The 19,221-nt window shown below is 38.3% G+C and overlaps 1 protein-coding gene across 1 annotated transcript in view; it reads left to right on the forward strand.

Moving 5' to 3' along the window:
• The first annotated feature begins 6,082 nt into the window (after positions 1-6,082).
• Stk3 (serine/threonine kinase 3) overlaps positions 6,083-19,221 on the forward strand; it is a 315,784-nt gene continuing 302,645 nt past the window's right edge. Inside the window, 1 exon segment of the mRNA XM_047563286.1 lies at positions 6,083-6,296. Within this exon segment, the coding sequence (XP_047419242.1) occupies positions 6,271-6,296 (26 nt within the window). The 5' untranslated portion in view covers positions 6,083-6,270.

The following is a 19,221-nucleotide window of genomic DNA, read 5'->3' on the forward strand; positions in this document are numbered from 1 at the left end:
AGTATATCTGAGATAGCACCCAAGAGCAACCCCTGCCCAAGGATTGAGATCCAGACCTTGTGGGAGAGGGCCCAAGTGTGCCTAACTGAATGACAGAGAAGTTATTGTGGTGCTATGCTGGTGGAATGTGCTAGAAATCTGCCCTCTGGCACTTTCCAGAAATCCTTTCCTCAGATGTGGGAAGCTGTTCGTGATGAGGTGTTTCACCTGGGCAGGGGAGAGGTGTGGTGGGAGGGGAAATTTTGGCCACTGAGTGCTATTGCTGCTCTACCCTACGGGAGCCAAGTGTTGGAAAACCGCTTGCGCTCTAAGATCCAGAGAAGCAATTCTGAGTGCTGGTCTTGGGGAGGGAACATGTTCCAATTAGGAAGGAAATTCATTATTTTTCTTCCTTTCTGTTTCTGTTCTTTCTTTTTTCTTTTTTTTTTTTTTTCTATTTGCGATGTCTCTCTCGTTCTTTCTATGACAAAGTTTAGTATCATGCCATCTGGTTAAAAAAAAAAAAAAAATTTAAAGGGCCTAGCCCCATTTATAGGGCAGATGAATTTGGAGCCGAGAGGAAATAAAATGACAAATGGCACACTCACTGTCTCTTAATGTGTAGTCTATGAATTACTGGTATTTCTTAAAATTCTTGATGTTTGTTTTGTGTGAAAATCCATTTTTAACTGAGAAAAAACCTGAATAAATCATCTACCTTTACTTGCTCTTAAATAACCCCCAAATTACTAATTTGGGAGGTCTCATAGCTGGGCAACACAGTATTAGTCTCCTACTAACTTTGCTGTGGGTTATGATGACGATGGTTGCCTAGGTTACTCTTCAAGGACCTGGAGGCTGCTTTTTCTGAAAATACTGACTTTTGAGTCCCATGGGTGACTGGAATAGGAGGAAAAGGCTTGGCATCTCTGTCATCATATTGTGTATTTCTCTTTTGTTGCCTTTTGGGTCAGATTCTGTGGAGCTTTGCATATAGACAGTTGAATATTTGAGAAATATTTTTTTCTAAAACCATAATTTACGGTTAACTTAACCTAGACTTGTCTAGTGTCCCTCTCTTTCTGCCTTTAGGGCAAAAAACACCTTCTAGCTACCACGACTGGAAATGTGAGAAGAGTGAAAGGAAGTGGCACCCAAGTTTCTAGAAAACCTCAACCTAGTCCCAGAAAAGACATGAATATTCCTCTCCTTTATCAGCCTATTATCTCCCTCATTATTCCTACCCCATATCCATAATCCCTCAATCCCCTGGAGTTGAAAAGCTGATTTGTGAGCAAAGCTCTCTTTAATTCTTTAGCCCCTGGTTAAAGCTTTTCTTTCTCCCCACTGCTTGTCTCTCAGACATTGGTTTTCCATGGGATGAGCTGCTGAACCTGAGTTGGTTCATTCATTCATTCATTCATTCATTCAATAAACACTTATTCAGGGACTATAATATTCTAGGTTCTTATGTGTATCAGACATGGTAGCAGGTGCCTAATAACAATTTTTTGCTTTCTTAAAAGTAGAACCCCAATTTTGTTCTTCTCTGTATGCCTCTCCTTGCCATAGGCTTCAGGGAAGGATAGTCTGAGGCTCATCTCCAAGTCCAGTTCCATGGAACACATCACAGTTTGCCTTAAGGAGGTTTTGGTGATCCCTTTTCCTTTGTCAGTGGTGGGTCTGGTGACATACTTCTGGCATAGAGGATATGAGGGAAATTCTGTAGAGTGCCTTCTAGGATAGATTTTTTTGTATCATCTTAAAAAATGGTATTCAGGGCTGGGGTTGTGGCTCAGTGGTAGAGCACTTGCCTAGCATGTGTAAGGCACTGGGTTCAACACTCAGCACCACATAAAAATAAATAAAGGTGTTGTGTCCATCTACAACTTAAAAAAAAAAGGCCCATCAACAACTAAAAAGTTTTTTTAAAAAAATGGTATTCAGAAAGAAATCCCTTCTGTTGCTGGACAGTGTCATGTTTCCATGTGATGCCTGAAATACTGGTGGCCACTGTGGGCATTTGAGAGGTAAGAATTTAAGGAGAGCTTTCTGTGTATAGCAGAGCAGGAAGTAACGGTCTATGGAAGAATAACTCAAATCTAAAAACACCTACTTCTAGGCTTCTTGTTTTAAAAAAAATACATTTTGAGTAAGATATTGTTCCCTAGGGGTTCATAGTCCATCAGAGAAACACAGAAGTGAAATCACAGTTTAAGATTGCTATGACAAAAGAAGAGAGTGGTTGAATTCAAATGCAAGATGTTATTGAGTTAGAAAAGAGAAACAGAGCAAGAGGAAATGTTTTGTAAAATTGACTCAAATAAAATTTCTAAATTTTCCTGCAATTAAAAAATTACACAATGTAATACACTGGTTCAGAAATTTCTCTCTGCCCAAGCTCTTGCTCTTGCTTGGGCAGAAAAGATTAACTAATATTTGTTAATTAATATTATTTTTCATAAAATATAAAAGTGAGAAAAAAATACAAAGTTGCAGTTTCAGTAAATAGCACCAACTATTACAATAAGGAACTTTTTTTTATCTTAATATTTTTCTAGCCCTAAAATTTGAAGCTGTATATATCAGTGACAAAAAAAAAAAAAAGTGCTTTTTGTTACTTAAAGGAACTGGGTCCCATATTGCAGATTTTCTCACATTTCTCTTAGCGCATTTGCTGTGGTTTGGATAAGTGCCTGCAAAAAAAGGGCCATGTGCTAAAGTCTTGGTCCTCAGCCTGTACTGTTGGGAGGTGGGGCTTAGTAGAAGGTCTTAGGTCACTGAGGTTGTGTTCTCAAAGGGGACTGTGGAACCCTGGTCCCTTACCCTTCCTTTGTTTTTTGCTGTTTGGCTATGAGGTGAGTGGTTTTACTCCACAATGTGCCATGATGTGCCACAACAAACCAAAAGCAATGGGGCCAACCAATCATGGACAGAAAGTCAAAAACTGTGACCCAAACCTTTTTTCTTTATAAGTAGATCATCTGAGGTATTTGTTATAGTGATGCAAAGCTGACCAATAGTAGTCAGTTGAGAACTGTAGTGAGCTGTTTGATAATAGAGTTGAAGTGCATGCTTAAATGAATAGCTGGAAACAGAAATAGGTTACCTTACTTCCATAGTTAAGTGAAGCTGAGTGACCCTTACCTGTACCTCACAATTTTCTACAGCTTCCATTTGTTCATGAATGGGGCTGCCCTATCTTTGTCAGTTGAATGATGATTTCTATGCTTTGCTTCTTGAAATCTTCAGACTGGCATCCAACAGACAAATTAAAACAGAGGCTTGAAGCATTTTATTTTTTCTTCAAAGTACTTCAGAAGAAACACAACTTTTTTCCAGTAACAACACAAGAGGCACATTCCTGCCTCTGGGTCTTAGCATTTACTATTCCCTTGGCCTCACAGTCTCTTCCTTGCTCTATCTGCATGAATCGCTCCCTTTTCTTTGTCAGTCACCTTCTCCTTGAGGACTTCCCTGGACATCCTTTCTAAATTCCACACTTCTCCCTCTACTTTGTATTCCTGTTCCTTATGTAATTTTTCTTTCTTTCTTTCTTTCTTTTTTTTTTTTTTTTTTTTTACCAGTTTTCACTATTTGCTATTCCTGATCAGGTACTTATTTATCTTATTGTTTTTCCCCAACCAGTATGAGAGCAGGAATTTTGTGTATTTGTCTATTAAACCCCACAAGGGCAAGAATTTCTGTTTCTTTTCCTATTTTCTTCACTGATGAATCCCCCACACTTTAAGCAGTACCTGACATATTTAGGTGCTCAGTAAATGTTTATTGACTGACTTATAGTGGAATGAGACCTGGTTTTGGAGATATAAAGACCTGGGTTAGAATGCAGACTTTCTGATTGGTCTAGGGTAATTCACTTTACCCCTCTGAACCTCAGTTTCCTCACCCATGAAATGAAAATAACAACTATACCACAAGGTAGTTTTAAGTGTTCAATGAGATAATGTAGGCTCAGTATTTGATCCTATTGGAGTCACACATGTTAGCCTTCTTTTCAAATTGAGGGAGATCTCAGAGATTTATTTTCTGATATTATTTTTTCTCTTTCCACAAATCTTAATTATGGGTGAACGTATACTTAAATTAGGGTTAATTGAGTAGGATTTAATTTACAAAGGGTCATTACAGAAGGACTGAGGTGTAGGGAAACATAAGATATATAGAAGGAACCCAGAGAATAGCAGAACAGTCATGACCCATTGGGCCTACAGGAGTGAAGGAAGAGTTGGGCAATTTGCCTTGAAAAGGACTGGGGACTCCCAAGAACACAGCTAGCTAGTGACCTCAAAGGAAGAAAACCAGGAGAATAAATAATAGTGACCTCTCACACTCCTTTACTCTTCTGATGACTTCCTTCCGGGTCACCTATCATCAGAGACAATTATAAGCCAGAGGGTTGGAGCTCCAGGATGTCAGTCATTCAGATTAACCCTCTGTGCAGAGAGCAGCTGAAGAAGGATGGAGAGTGAATCTGGGGAACAAAAGGAAGCTGCCAGCCCATTGCTTGCTGTGTAAGGGATAGAGAAGTAAAGATATGGTATGGCTTTCAGTTGGCTTTCACATTTGGGTTGGGATGACTGACCAATAAATAGAACTTCCATGCAGTGTGCCAAGGGGCATGCACAAGCCTGCACAGAGTGTTATGGATCATGTAGGACAGGCATCTCTTTCACAACTAAATGTAGGAGGTTGTAGGTGAAGGTGCTGGAAATTTGGGACAGGCTTTCTGAAGCTTGAGATTGGTAAGACAAGACCCCATTTTAAAGGATGACAAATTGAGTCTATTTTAAAGTATGAGAAATGTTTTAGAAAGATGAAAATACTTCTCAACTTCTGATTAAATGCAAAAGATGGGAGTATGGTATGGAAATGAGGATGAGAGTGAGAGGCACATTGAGATCATTTTAAGGGTACTTTCCAGCATTAATATTTTAATGATTTCAGTTTTTTTTTCACTCTATTTCCCTGTTGCTTCTGGATAGACTCTAGATCTTTAGTATATGCAAACCAGTATAACATTTTGTAATAATTTCTCTTGTTCACAAAATTTGACTGTTTCAACAGCAAACGGTCTTACTCTTAAAATAACTAGATTTAGGGAGTAATAAAATGGCTCGAAAACAGATTGTGTAAGCTTATTGTATAGTGAATCTTTAAAGCAAAGAGACTGAATTATTTTTGTGTAAAGAGCAAACAGGCAAGTTTAAGTTAAAATTCACATTATTTGACATTCTCTTCATATTCATTGTTTTGACCTCCCCCCAAACCCTATATGATTCTGCATCTTAACAAATTTCTTGCAAGCAAACTCATTATTCAGCAGCTGTAAGTGGCCATAAGAAAGATGACTAGATGACCACGTGTGTAATTTAAGATCTAAACTGTATAACACAAATGGATGCATGAAGGAGTCAAATTACAATGGGAAAAGGGTTGTTGGGAGTGGTTGGAGAAGACGAAAGAGGGAAGAAAATAAGCTTTTCTTGAGTGCTTTTCCAGGCACCATAATTTGTGATAGGGTTGCCAAGTTTCACCAATTAGCCGGCAAGACCCCAGTGTACTGAGTTTGGTGCACCGAGAGATCACTGCAGTAAATATTTTTTGTGTAATTAAATGTAATTATTGTGAAACATAATGAGGCGCTTGTCCACAGTCAAAATCAAACAAGAATTTCCAGAAGTATCCCTGCTATTGGAGCTACAAATGTCAACTGGCTGGGGGAAAACACAACCAATAATTATAAACAGAACTAGAGTGGGAAGCGTGGGCAGTTAGTTATACTTCAAAAGGCTTCACAAGATGTTTGGGATGTATCGCTGACAAATCTAGAGAAATGAGTCAAATTAGACTGGGGAAAACAGTAACGGCAGGCGAGGAGCGCAGCCCTGGGCCAGCGACCCTCACCAGCCTGGAGCGGCTCTTCTAGCACCGCCTCTTTCTTCGCTCCGTAGGATGTGTGGCTGGACGCTCTCCTTCCGCCCCGCCTCTGCCCACCCTCCCAGTCCCGGCCCCGCCCATTCACAGTCCTTGCCCCGCCCACCCCGCCTTGGCCGCGACCGGCTCCTCCCACCCCTCGCGGCGCTGCGGGGCGGGCGCGGAGGAGCGGCGCTCCAGGGCGGGGTGTTGGGGGAGATCCGCCGCGGAGTTACGGGAAAGTTGGTCCGAGTTCTTGGAGTTTCCCTGGAGCTCGGCCGGCCGGGGCCCCGGCTCCTTTTCTCCCTCCGGCCTTTGCAGTTCACCCGGTCCCTCTTTCTGCCCTGGGCCGCCATGGAGCAGCCGCCAGCGCCTAAGAGGTAACGAACGCGGGGAACGGGGAGAAAGAGGGAAGGGCGCGGGCGCGGGTGGCTAGGCCCGGTCCTGCTGCGACCCTCTCCCGGCCCGATCCTGGCGTAACCGGGGTCTCGAGGCAGTCCGAGAGCTTCTCCGCGTCGGTCCCGGAGGCCACGGGGCCCCAGGGGTCGGAGCCTCGCCTCCGCTCCCCTCCCCCGCGGCCGGCGGGGCCTGGCGGGCGTGGAGAGTTGTGTGGGCAGCGCCGGGCTCCGCGCGGCCCGACCTTGGGGCGAGTAGGGTTTTCCCTGGAGGCAACTTCACGGAGCCTGACCTAAAACGAGGAAATTAGTTGGTTTTCTTGCAACCATGTAGTCTTTCTTGTCAAACGTTCTTCGTGATATTACATTTATTTACTTTTTTGAGAAATCGGGTTGTTTGTTTCACAGTTTAAGGAATAAGTATTAATAGCCACACAGTGTGTAAAACTCACTGTGGATATGTTGCACTGACAGGTGTTCTTCTCCCTACCCCCTCAAGTTCAAAAGAATTTATGCATGCAAGACAGTAGGAATCTTAAATTAGAACCCCTTCCCATATAGTTTTGCTTGTAAAAATAGTGATGCATTGATATGGCATTTATTGTTAGTTTATATTTGATCTTTGATATATTGAAAATGTACGGGGTGGGGGAACAAATTATGTTTGAACTTAAATTTGCAATGATCCTTAGGGAAGCTAAATCAGTGTTGTCCATTGATATAAGTTCATAGTGTGCGTCCCTCCCTCCCAGGAATGAATCAACTAATAGTTTGATGCTGGATAAAACATTTAACCTTAGTCTTTTGTTTGTAATTTGTAAAATAAGGGTACTAATCTTTCTCCCAGAGAGTGCTGTTGTGAAGATTAAAGAGTTCATGTGCTTTGATACCTAGATAGATGAAAAGTGTTATATTCTTGAACTTGGAATAATTAAAAAGGTAGGGACTTTGGGACCTATTGTGAATTGTGTGACTAGTTATCTGAGCCATAAGACCTGGAAACCATCTGTTCAAGTGAGAAAAGGGAGGGTGTGGAGAGTTTCCAAAAAGGACCTACTGTCAGCTGTGGAAGCAAGTCAGTGGAGGGATCTATTGATCATTTTGTAAGGTGTCTTTCTTCTGGTACTCACTGTGTACTTAGTTTTGATACTATGGAAGAAAATCAGGAAGATACTATGGAAGAAAAAATCATTTTTTTCTTTCTCTCTGCTTTGGAAGGACTGTAAGGGGGCACTGCTGACATGATGCCATAGACCAAGTTGAACAATTCTGCATTGAAGTAGAAGCTCTCTGTATTGATTAGTTCTATGTGAATTATCAGAGTTTCTTTATAGGTATTAAGAGAATCCCTTGGGCTGAGGTTGTAGCTCAGTAGTGGAGTGCTTGCCTCCCATGTGTGAGGAGGCACTTGGTTCAACCCTCAGCACCACATAAAATAAAATAAATAAAAGTATTGTGTCCATCTACAACTGAAAAAAAAAAAAAGACTCCCTTGTGTTCTAAACAACCTGGAGGAGTCAGGGGAAGGTGTGGGTGGTAATTCCATGGTTTTAATGCTTTTCAAATTGGTGACTGCATATATAACAGACTTATTTTTAACTCTCTTCAGAGATTTATTTTGACCCAGAAAGGCATTTCTTTTTTACTTTTTTTTTTTTCTCCCCTTTCCTTAAAAGACAGGGTCTCAACAAGTTGCCCAGCCTATCCTTGAACTCTGAGGCTCAAAAGATCCTCCTGCCTCAGCCATCTGAGTTGCTGAGGCTACAGGTACACACTGTTGCCCCCAGCTTAGACATTTTTGAAGAGCAAAACATAAATGATGTTAATCCCCTTTATTTGAATCTCTTAAAAATTTAATAGCATTTTCATATTTATTATGTTTAATCTTCATGGCAACCCCATAGTAGGTTGAATTACAGATAGTAATCCTGTTTTATAACTGAGGACTTGTAAGAGCTTGCCACATGGAATGCTATGACAGGAATTACTGACAGTTTTTGTGTTGTCCCTACTGATCATTACATCCTAATAATAAAGCATAGTTACCATTTTTGAGGTCGTACTATTTTCCAGGAAATTTATACAGTAATGTGCTGTTTAACATTGGAACTTGTTTGTAGAAAGGTTTGGTGATTTTGTCGTGCAAATACGTAGAGTGTAAAGCTAGGTAGAAGGCTGTAATGTCACTATGTACTGTAGAGTGTGTTGTCTGTTATTGAACAGACATGTTCATGTTGTTGCTATGTGGCACATGACTGTATATACATTTTTTGTTTAATCATCTTTTTTTTTTTGGTGCTGAGAATTGAACCCAGGGCTTTGTGCATGCTAGGCAAGCCTCTACCAACTGAGCCATATCTCCAGCCCCTGTTTAATCATCTTAAGAAGTAGTAATTCTGCCTCTGTCACTTACTATGTTCTAAATTTAAATTTCTTCATCTGTAAAATATGGGGATTAAATGAGGTCACAGTCAAGTTCTTAGCACAGTACTTCATAATATGTTCAGTAATGTTAGTTGTTAACTTGTGTTTTCCTTATTAAATGAGGCTCTAACTGAACTATTTCTCTGTATTCCTAATATGATACTAATTTGATTATATGACATCTTCTTATTTTTTATTATAACATTTTGGGCCTCCAGAAGATAATGGGAACTAATTTAATAAATATGTATCTCCCCCCCAACTTAAGAGAGACAATATTTCCAATTTATTTGAAGACCTCTGTGTAAATCTCTTCTCCAATATTCCCTTCCTACTCCCCAAAGGGTGATCACAGTTCTGAATTGGGCATATGTCCTTCCTATATCTGTTTTATATTTTTATCACAAACACACACCACACATATACACATATCTAGTATTAAGCTCAGCCTCAAAACTGACTTTGAATTTGCTTCTTTGGGTATCATTCTTTGCTGGGAGTTGGAGATTGTAGGTTTAAGAATCATGACTCAAGAGTTCTAGACAGTCTGAAAGGTACCTCTCACCCTCATATACCTTCATTTAGTTTTCTGACAAGGCTTGTGTATAACATGGGCAATAAATGTGGTCACCCTTGTCACTGACTTGAGGTGCCAAACTGACTTACATTTCCAGATTTCCTTGACAGATCTGTTATAGAAGTCTTAGAAGCACGAGAACTCTGATTGTTGGGAGGTATGTAATTATATAAAATATTCTGCAAAAAGAGATAGAATAATATTGACTAAAGAAAGCTACTTTCCCAGATAGGTCTTGTTCCTCAACTAGGTTATAAGATTAGTAGTTATTTAATAACAGTTGTCAATTAAGGTATAATTAGAAGAGAGTTGGTGTTGGTGAGAAATAGTGAAAACACTGGAAGAATAATAATAGAGTTATTTAAACATGAGCTCAAGACAGATGAGGAAAGTTCTTTGATTTAAGTTATAGTTAGATTCTGTGGTTTTTTAATAGTATGAAAGGATAGCTTGAGGGAAGTTGAAGATTGAAGTCAAATTGTTAGGGTTTCAGAATATATTCATATAGCAGGACCTGGTGGTACATACCTGTACTACCAGTGACCTGGGGAGACTGGGGCAGGAGGATCACAAGTTTGAGGCCCACATTGGCAACCTAGTTGACCCCCTGTCTTTAACAAAAAATGAAGAAGAGGAGCAGGGATGTAGCTCAGTTGTACAGTGTCCCTGGGTTCATTTCCTAGTACTGAAAAGTACATTAACACAAATGAAAAGTGAAGGTAAGAAAAATATGAGAGCAAATGGTAAGGGCAAATGTTGCTATGAATAGATGGATTATCAGTGAGATGATTATTATGGAATGAAAATGGAAGATTAAAATGATGAAGATATAGCAGGATAATGTAGGAAGTCTTCATGTACTTCTTAACATGAAGAGCCTTATAAGCTGTAGCATCTGTAGCACTGATCCTAAGCCTGGAATTAGAAATACAGATGACAGAGAACTCTCAGCTCTTAGGAGTTGAATTGGGTGGGACAAAGCAACAAACCAATAACTAGATGGTGGAATATCAGGAATATCACAAAGATAACTGTAATGAGAAGAGGGGGTGGACTTTATTTTATATCCATTTTGCTTATTTATATGTCCTTAGAATGTTGGAAGGTAAATACCTGTGTGCTTATTGTTGGAGGGATTCACCATTGAAGAGCTGGAGTTGTTTTTGAGAGAATGAACTCTGAGAAATCTTAAAAAACAAAACACAAAGACAGCAGCATCCTTGGGGGGCTATGGGAAATTTCTAATTTTATTTCATTTGCTTTATCTTATTTTTTGTGTTGCTGGGCATTGAACCCTGGGTTTCACACATGCTAAGCACATCTTGACCAGTGTTCTATATTCCCAGCCTGGAAGTTTCCAACTTTAGAGGCAAGCAAGTGAATAAAATGTCTAAAGCAGTCCAAGGAGAAAAGAATACAGCAAATAGGAACATCTCTTTAACAGCTTGTTCCTCAAAGCATATGCTCTCTTTAGTTTTTATTGGTTAATTTAGGGTGACATCAATGCTAATAAATTGATTTAGGCCATATTGAGTGGAATAGTCAATTGACATTTCCTTGTTGGAGAGACAGAGTATGAAATTTGGAGCCATTCCAGGTGAGCAGTCTTCATTTGTACTTTAAGACAGTGAGAAAACAGTGTGTTGACTCTAGGCAATGGTTAATTTATCTATTATTCATTAAGGGGATAAGATGTAGAATGTACAAGTGTTGAAGATGTGAGAATGTAAAGAAAGGTAAATACATATGAAACAAACTAGGCTAAAATTTGCTTTTCTGAAATAATATAAGTGCTCATTCCACAAAACTTAATAATGACAGGTTTAAATCTAACATTTCTGTTTGGATTGTAAGGGAACAGGAGTGCTTAGAATTTGTGAAGAATTTCATTTTTCTTTTTTTAAAAAAGCCCATGTTGACTTAGAGATATTTTCACTTCAGGCCATTGTATATTAGTTCTTTTATTTTGGGGGGTACCAGGATTGAACTCAGGGGCACTAGATCACTGAGCCACATCCCCAGCCCAATTTTGTATTTTATTTAGAGACAGGGTCTCCCTGAGTTTAGTGCCTTGCTTTTGCTGAGGCTGGCTTTTGAACTCTGGATCCTCCTGCCTTGGCCTCCCCAACCACTAGGATTACAGTTGTGCGCCACTGTGCCCAGATTCAAAAAACATCTTTTAAACGCAGATACTGAGACTCAGTACAGAGCTACATATATACAACTCAAACAGAAGTTTCATGAAATGTTTTCTATTCTGTTTCATTAAAAAAACTATGATTGTGATCCACCAAATTATTTTCATGACCCATTGATGGGTTATGATTTATAGTTTGAAAAAATATTATGTAAGTATTAGAGACAGAAAATTGATTTTATTTTCATCTTCATCCTGATACTTAATATAGGTGATGACATTATCAAAGAAGTCTGGAAGGGTGTTATTGTAACAACCTATCCGTGCATAATCTTTTAAGATTCTAGAAAGGAAAGAGGTGAAGGAGAGATAAGAAACTTACATTTAAAAAATGATAGTATTTGGAATACTTCCTATTGACTCAAAGTATGGGAAAATGAGAAATGATTATCTGTGAAGTCTGACACTTTATAGAGGAAAATGTAATATACGAAAGTTGCTTTGAGGCAAAGACTCATTTGTCTTCTAGTGTAAACTGACCCCCTTCATTGGAAATGTCCAACTGTAATTATGATGCCCTCAGTTTCTGACTTCCTACCAGTTTCTACCCTTTCTAACTACCGAAGGTCTTATCCTCTCTGATAAAAAAGCTTGCTTTTTTTTTTTTTTAAACTTTACTTTGAGCTCCTTTTTTGTCATGATTTTATTTGAATTACCTCACATGTTAGGATTGTTCTAATTTCAAGAAGGCTTTAACCTTAGAATAAAGAGTCCTGTGTTTTGAAATGTTATCACTTTTTTCTGTAGTCTCAAGTTGACTAAGTGGAAGTAGCAAATATAAAAACATATATGAATATTTAAAATAATTTTTTGTTACATGCTATGGTTATTAAAGTTCACATTACCTTAAATTTCTGAGAGTTCATCAAAAGTTGTATCTTGAAAAATGACTTCATATGAAATGAGAATTACTTAATCTAGAGGAAAACTGTTCCTAATTTTAATTTTTACACAGATTTCTTTTTGGTGGGGGAAGATGGAAGTGCATTTACAAAGTGGCATTTCTAAATACTAGTACCAGTTAGGATCAAAATGGGAAATTCTTTTTTTTTTCTTTTTTTCTTGTTTTTTTTTTGCAGTACTGGGGGATCAAGCCCAGGGCCTTATGCACATTAGGTGAGAGCTCTGCTATACAGACTAGCCCTGAAACAGGAAATTCTATAGTATTTTTTAATTCATGTAAAATGAACTCTATTAATCAACCCAAGCTATTTGAACTTATATCTTGTTACAGGTACATGTTAAAAGTTGTTTTTTTCAATTTCTAGTACTGCAAATAAATCAGATCTCATTAGTTTTTAAGCATTAACAAAAAAAGAAATGAGAATTACTGAAAGCTATTAACTATGATGCTTAGTAAGTAGTATTATATTGGGTTCTAAATTAGTCTATAGATTTATATGATACTAGGCATCTTAATAGAGGTGAATCGAGCAAATTTTTCAGATGTTTCCAGTTATGAATATGTGAATCATATCAGTTTTTTGATACATACATTTGTTTTTGTTTTGAACCAGGGATTGAATCCAGAGGGCTTCACTACCGAGCCACATCCCCAGCCCTGTTTTATATTTTATTAGAGACAGGGTCTCGCTGAGTTGCTCAGGGCCTTGCTAAGTTGCTGAGGCTGGGTTTGAACTCGAGATCTTCCTGCCTCAGCCTTCCGAGTTACTGGGATTACAGTTGTGTGCCTCTGCACCTGGCTGATACATACATTTTTATAATTGGAGAAATTGTTGAGCTTAAGGATTCCATGGATGGGGTAGTTTCTGTAGTCAAAATATAGAATATTCTTTTTCTTTTTTTTTTTGCGGTACTGGGGATCGAACTCAGGGCCTTGTGCTTGCGAGGCAAGCGCTCTACCAGCTGAGCTATCTTCCCAGCCCTAGAATATTCTTTTTCATTTTTAGAATTTTTGATTTTCTGAAATGTGGGACCTAGAGTCCTATAATTAAAAGGAATGCAAGTTTAACTTCTTTTTGTAATGTAAGTGAACTTTTTATATTTGAGGAGAGCAAAAACTGAAGGTAATAGGCAGCTAATTGCCCTTATTTTGTCTCTCTGGAGCCACATAGTCTTGTCTCTGCTGGGTTGCTCATTCTTCTCTTTCTTCTCAAACTGGCTTTCTTAGTGGTTACTTCTCCTGGCAGAAATTGACTCTCAGCCTTGGTTCATTCATCTGCTTATTTTTCATATGTTTCATAATTATTAATTGATTGCCCAAATTCCAGATGCTAAGTATGTTGGTAAACAAAACAGATGGGATCTTTGCCTTCATAGAACATACACTGTAGTTGGAGCTTGAGCTATGAAAGATAAAAGTAGCATGTATTGATAGAGAAAACATGGTAAAATCTTTTTAATAGGGCAGTTGGAGGAGGCTTCTTTGAGATGATATTTAAGCTGCTACATGACTTTGAGAAATTATCTATGTGAGTAGCCAGGGGGAGAAGTAGTCCAGAAAAAAATCCATGAAAATTATTGGAGGGGTGAAGAACTTAGTGTGTGGGAGGAATTGAAATGAGGCCTTGTGGCTGGTGCTAAAAAGTGGCTGTCCATGAGGTCAGAGAGATGGGCCGAGAGTCAGTGATACAGGGGATGGAAAAGAATTTGGATTTGTCAAAGTGCCATGGGCTCTCGTTAAGGGTTTTAAGCAGGATTTTAAGCAATTTGTATTTAAAAAAAATTTTTTTAGTTGTGGATGGACATAATATCTTCATTTATTTATTTTTATATGGTGCTGAGGATAGAACCCAGTGCCTCACACATGCTAGGCAAGTGCTCTACCATTGAGCCACAATCCCAGACCAGCAATTTGCATTTTAAAAGAATCATTCTGGTTGCTTTGGTTGGAGTAGATTATAGAGGGTAAAGAGTGCCACATCAATGTTCATTGCTGCTCAATTCACCATAGCCAGATTGTGGAACCAACCTAGATGCCCTTCAGTTGATGAATGGATAAAGAAACTGTGGCATATATATATAATGGAATTTTACTCCGCAATGAAGAATGATAAAATTATGGCATTTGCAGGCAAATGGATGAAATTGGAGGATATCATGCTAAGTGAGATAAGCCAAACTCAAAAAACTAAAGGACGAATGATCTCGCTGATAAGCGGATGAGGATATATAATGGGGAGTGGGAGGTGTTAGCATTAGGGTTAGGGTTAGGGTTAGGGATAAGGAGGGTGGTAAGAATGAAGGATAGAAGGACTGTATAGAGGGAAAAGAGGGGTGGGAGGGGTGGGGAGGTGAGGGGAAAAATAATGAATCAAACATCATTGCCCTATGTAAATTTATGATTACCCAAATGGTATGCCTTGACTCCATGTACAAATAGAGAAACAAAAGTTAAGTCAGAAACAAATGCTACAGCAAAAATTCTTGTTTAGAGAGGGTTTCAGTGGAGGTGGAGAGAAGTGGACAGATTTGGGTTAAGTTTTGAAGTTAGAAATGAAGGACTTATTGATAGAGTAGCTAAAAGGAATGATGAAGAAAGAAGTATCAATCCTGGCTCTTGTTTTTTGCGTTTGAGGCAACTTGGGGTTGGGTTGAGCAGTTTTGGGTGAAGACTGAAAGAGGAACAGGATTAGGTGTCTATAATCTCTTCCTTGGAATTCCATACTTACAGGAAAGTGATTCTTAATTGGTCCAAGATGTGGTATTAGGTGATTCCTTTAGAAGAAGAAGTGGGTAGGGAGGAAATAATGGACACTGAGTTTTTTTTTTTTTTTTTTTTTTTAATCTCTTGCTTACAGCAGGTTAAAAATGGGAACCATACCTAGTCTTTGTTAGGGAATTGAAATGTTCACATTTGTTGCTGAACTGCTTTTTTTTTTTTTTTAATCTTTTATATTGCATTATAAAATATCAGCACAAAAATATGGCCTGGTGTATTATAAGGCAGATACCTTTGTATCAGTCAGGTTAAGAAATAAAACTTGCCTCACTCCCTAGAAGTCTCTTCTGTGTTCTCCATCACCATCACAATCATTTTCATCCCAAGTAAACCATTATCCTGACTTTCATAAGTAATAACTTAAATATGTGTTGCTAGATACTCTAGGTTAGCCTTGCTGATTAAAAAGTAGTTTTGATATGAGTTGTCACTTTTAATCTTTAGATTAGCCCTCTATAGTTTTTTCTTTTCCTTTTCTTGTTTAAGAAACCTAGGTTGTTTGAACTGTACTTTCTCACAATCTTCATTTTGCTGATTGCTTACTCAAGGTTTGGTTCAACATATTCCTTTGTCCTCTTCTTTCCTGCAGATGGGCATCTGGATCCAGAGATTGATGAAACTCAAATTGGATCCCTTAGGCATTGTTAGAGATGGGGTTTGGCAAGACAGTAGGAATCTTTTAATATTTAATGGTCTCTTTTTTTGTGTGAGGTTAGCAGCTGTTAATGATTAGTACTCATTTAAGTCATTGAGTGTGCAAAATGGTGAACTTCTGAATGTATCATTTTGTTTCCATTTATTATGAATGTTTTTGTAAGTCATTTCCCCTCACTTCCTGTTTGATACCTCCCAGAGGTATCATTTGTAAAGGAAAGACAGGATAAATGCTTACTTCTTTCCCATTATTTATCAGTTTTCAAGATAATGAATGAATTCCCTCTTTTCCAAAGGGGATCTCTTTTTTTCTTTGTTTTAAATGCCATTATGATCTGATGGTTTTTTTTGTTGTGATTACTGTTATTGAAGCTCAAATTGTCCTGTCTTTGGTCTATGGGGGTCTTTTCAGGAGAGAACATGACCCTACTGGTCTTTGATAGTTTCCTTGCTGTCTGCTGTGATAAGATACCAGGGCTTGTCTTGTACATTTCATGTTCCAGATCCAGAATCAACCAAGTTGCCAAGAAGCTCGTTTCTTTCAATGAGAAATGGTATTTCAAGGACCCAAACCTGGGTACTGATAGACTGTTAATTTTAGTAGATTTTAATTAATAGGTAGGAGAACTGATTAAATCTTTCAGACTATGGGATATTTGTTAAAAAATGTGATGGTACTGTTAGTTTTTGAGCTCCTGTCTCTGGTTAATATCTCTCCAACATTTGTTTTCTAGGTTCCAGTCAGAAATTAAGTGTGAATAGACTCAAATTATGTAGCAGAAATTAGAGTAGACTGTTTATCTTCATGGTTCTACATTTTTATTCTGATTACTCTTTTTTATGTTATATTATTTTTTTGTTAATTTTTAAAATTGTTCTAATCCATTATACATGTCAGGAGAAGCATTTTGACACATTGTATGCAAATGGAACTTAACTTCTCATTCCTCTGGCTATACATGGAGCTGAGTCACCCCAGTAGTGTAATCATACATGTATATAGGGTAATGATGTCTGTCTCATTCTATTGTCCTCCCATCCCCACCACCCCAGCCCTCCTTTCATTCCCCTCTGCACAATCCAAAGTTCCTTCATTCTTCCCTACCACCCTCCCCACCACCTCCCACTGTGGATCAGCATCACTTACTAGAGAAAACATTCGGCCTTTGGTTTTTTGGGATTGACTTATTTCACTTAGCTTGATATTCTCTAATTTTATTCATTACCTGCAAATGCCATAATTTCATTCTTTTTCAAGGCTGAGTACTATTCCTTTGTGTATATGTACCACATTTTCTTTATCCATTCATCTGCGGAAGGGCATCTAGATTGTTTCCATAGTTTAGCTATTGTGAATTGAGCATTGATGTGGTTGTGTCACTGTAGTATGCTGATTTTAAGTCCTTTGTGTATAAATGGAGGAGTGGGATAACTCAGTCAAATGGTGGTTCTATTCCAAGTTTTCTGAGGAATCTTCATGCTGCTCTCCAGAATGGCTGCACCAATCTGCAGTCCCACCTACAATGTATGAGTGTGCCTTTTCCCCCACATCCTTGCCAACACTTACTATTGCTTGTATTCTTGATAATTGCCATTCTGACTGGAGTGAGGTGAAATCTTAGTTTTGATTTGCATTTCTCTAATTGCAAGAGATGATGAACTTTTTTTATGTTTGTTGACTGATCATATTTCTTCTGTGAAGGGTCTGTTCAGTTCCTTAGTCCATTTATTGATTGGGTTATTTGTTTTTCTGGTGTTAAGTTTTTTGAGTTCTTTATATATCCTGGAGATTAGTGCTCTATCTGAGGTACATGTGGTAAAAATTTTCTACCATTTTGTAGGCTCTCTCTTCATGTTAGTGATTGTTTATTTTGCAGCGAAGGAACTTTTTAGTTTGAATCCATCCCATTTATTGATTCTTAATTTTACTTCTTATGCTTTAGGAGTCTTGTTAAGGAAGTCAGTTTCGAAGCCGAAATGAAGATTTGGGCCTACCTTTTCTTCTAGGAGGCATGGGGTCTCTGTTCTAGTGCCTAAGTCTTTGATCCACTTTGAGTTGAATTTTGTGTAGGGTGAGAGATAGGGGTTTAATTTCATTTTGTTACATATGAATTTCCAATTTTCCCAGCACTATTTGTTGAAGAGGCTATCTTTTTCTATTGTATGTTTTTGGCACCTTTGTCTAGTATGAAATAACTGTATTTATGTGGGTTTGTCTCTGTGTCTTCTATACCTTTGCTCTACCTGCCTATTTTAGTGCCAGTACTATTCCATTTTTGTTACTATTGCTCTGTAGTATAGTTAAAGTCTGGTATTGTGATACCTCTTTCTTCATTCTTCCTGCTAAGGATTGCTTTGGCTATTCTGGGTCTCTTATTTTTCCAAATGAATAGTATGATTGCTTTATCTCTTTCTATGAGGTATGTCAATGGGGTTAGTTGGAATTGCATTGAATTTGTATGGTGCTTTTGGAAAGTATGGCCATTTTGACATTATTACTTTTGTCTATCCAAGAACATGGGAGATCTGTCCATTTTCTAAAGTTTTCTTTAATTTCTTTCTTTAGTGTTCTCTAGTTTTCAAAGTAGAGGTCTTTCACAAAACTCTTTTGTTAGATTGATTCCCAAGTATTTTATTTTTTGAAGCTATTGTGAATGGGGTAGTTTTCCTAATTTCTCTTTCAGAGGATTTATCACTTATGAATAGAAATGTATTAGATTTATGTGTATTGATTTTATGTCCTGCTACTTTGCTGAATTCATTTATGAGGTCTAGAAGTTTTCTGGTGGAATTTTTTGGATCCTCTAAGTTTAGAATTATGTTGTCAGCAAATAGTGATAGTTTGAGTTCTTCTTTTCCTGTTCGTATCCCTTTAATTTCTTTGATCTGTCTTCTTCTTGAGTTATGTACTGAGTGAGAGAGCAAGGACCGAGGGTTATTAAACCCTTCCTCTTTTTGTGTTGCTCACCATGTTGTTGCAGTTGGAGTTCAGAAATTCTCAGCTTCTCTTCTTTCCAGTATGAGGTGGGATTAGATGGTAAGTCCTATCAGTTAAAATTTTCTTTGCACAGACCAGGTTGATGCATTCCCAGGGTGGTGCTGCTGCAGAGTTCTATGAATGGAGTTTTCTTTTTCTTTGTAGATAAATATGACAGATGAGTGTATTTTGACATATTATACATACATGGATTATTACTTATTCTAATTAGGATCTGTGAGTGGAGTTCTGATAGTAGTGCTTGGGTCTAATTTGGCTTTGGGGGCTTTGTTGGATTGTGACTGATCTGGAGAGATTAGGTCAACACACCCATTGTGGGGCTGGGAATTGCAAATCTCTGCTGGGAATCTGTATCTCAGGGACCTCCCAAGGGATTCT

Source organism: Sciurus carolinensis, chromosome 1, assembly GCF_902686445.1.
Source record: "Sciurus carolinensis chromosome 1, mSciCar1.2, whole genome shotgun sequence".
Classification (NCBI taxonomy): Eukaryota; Metazoa; Chordata; class Mammalia; order Rodentia; family Sciuridae; genus Sciurus; species Sciurus carolinensis.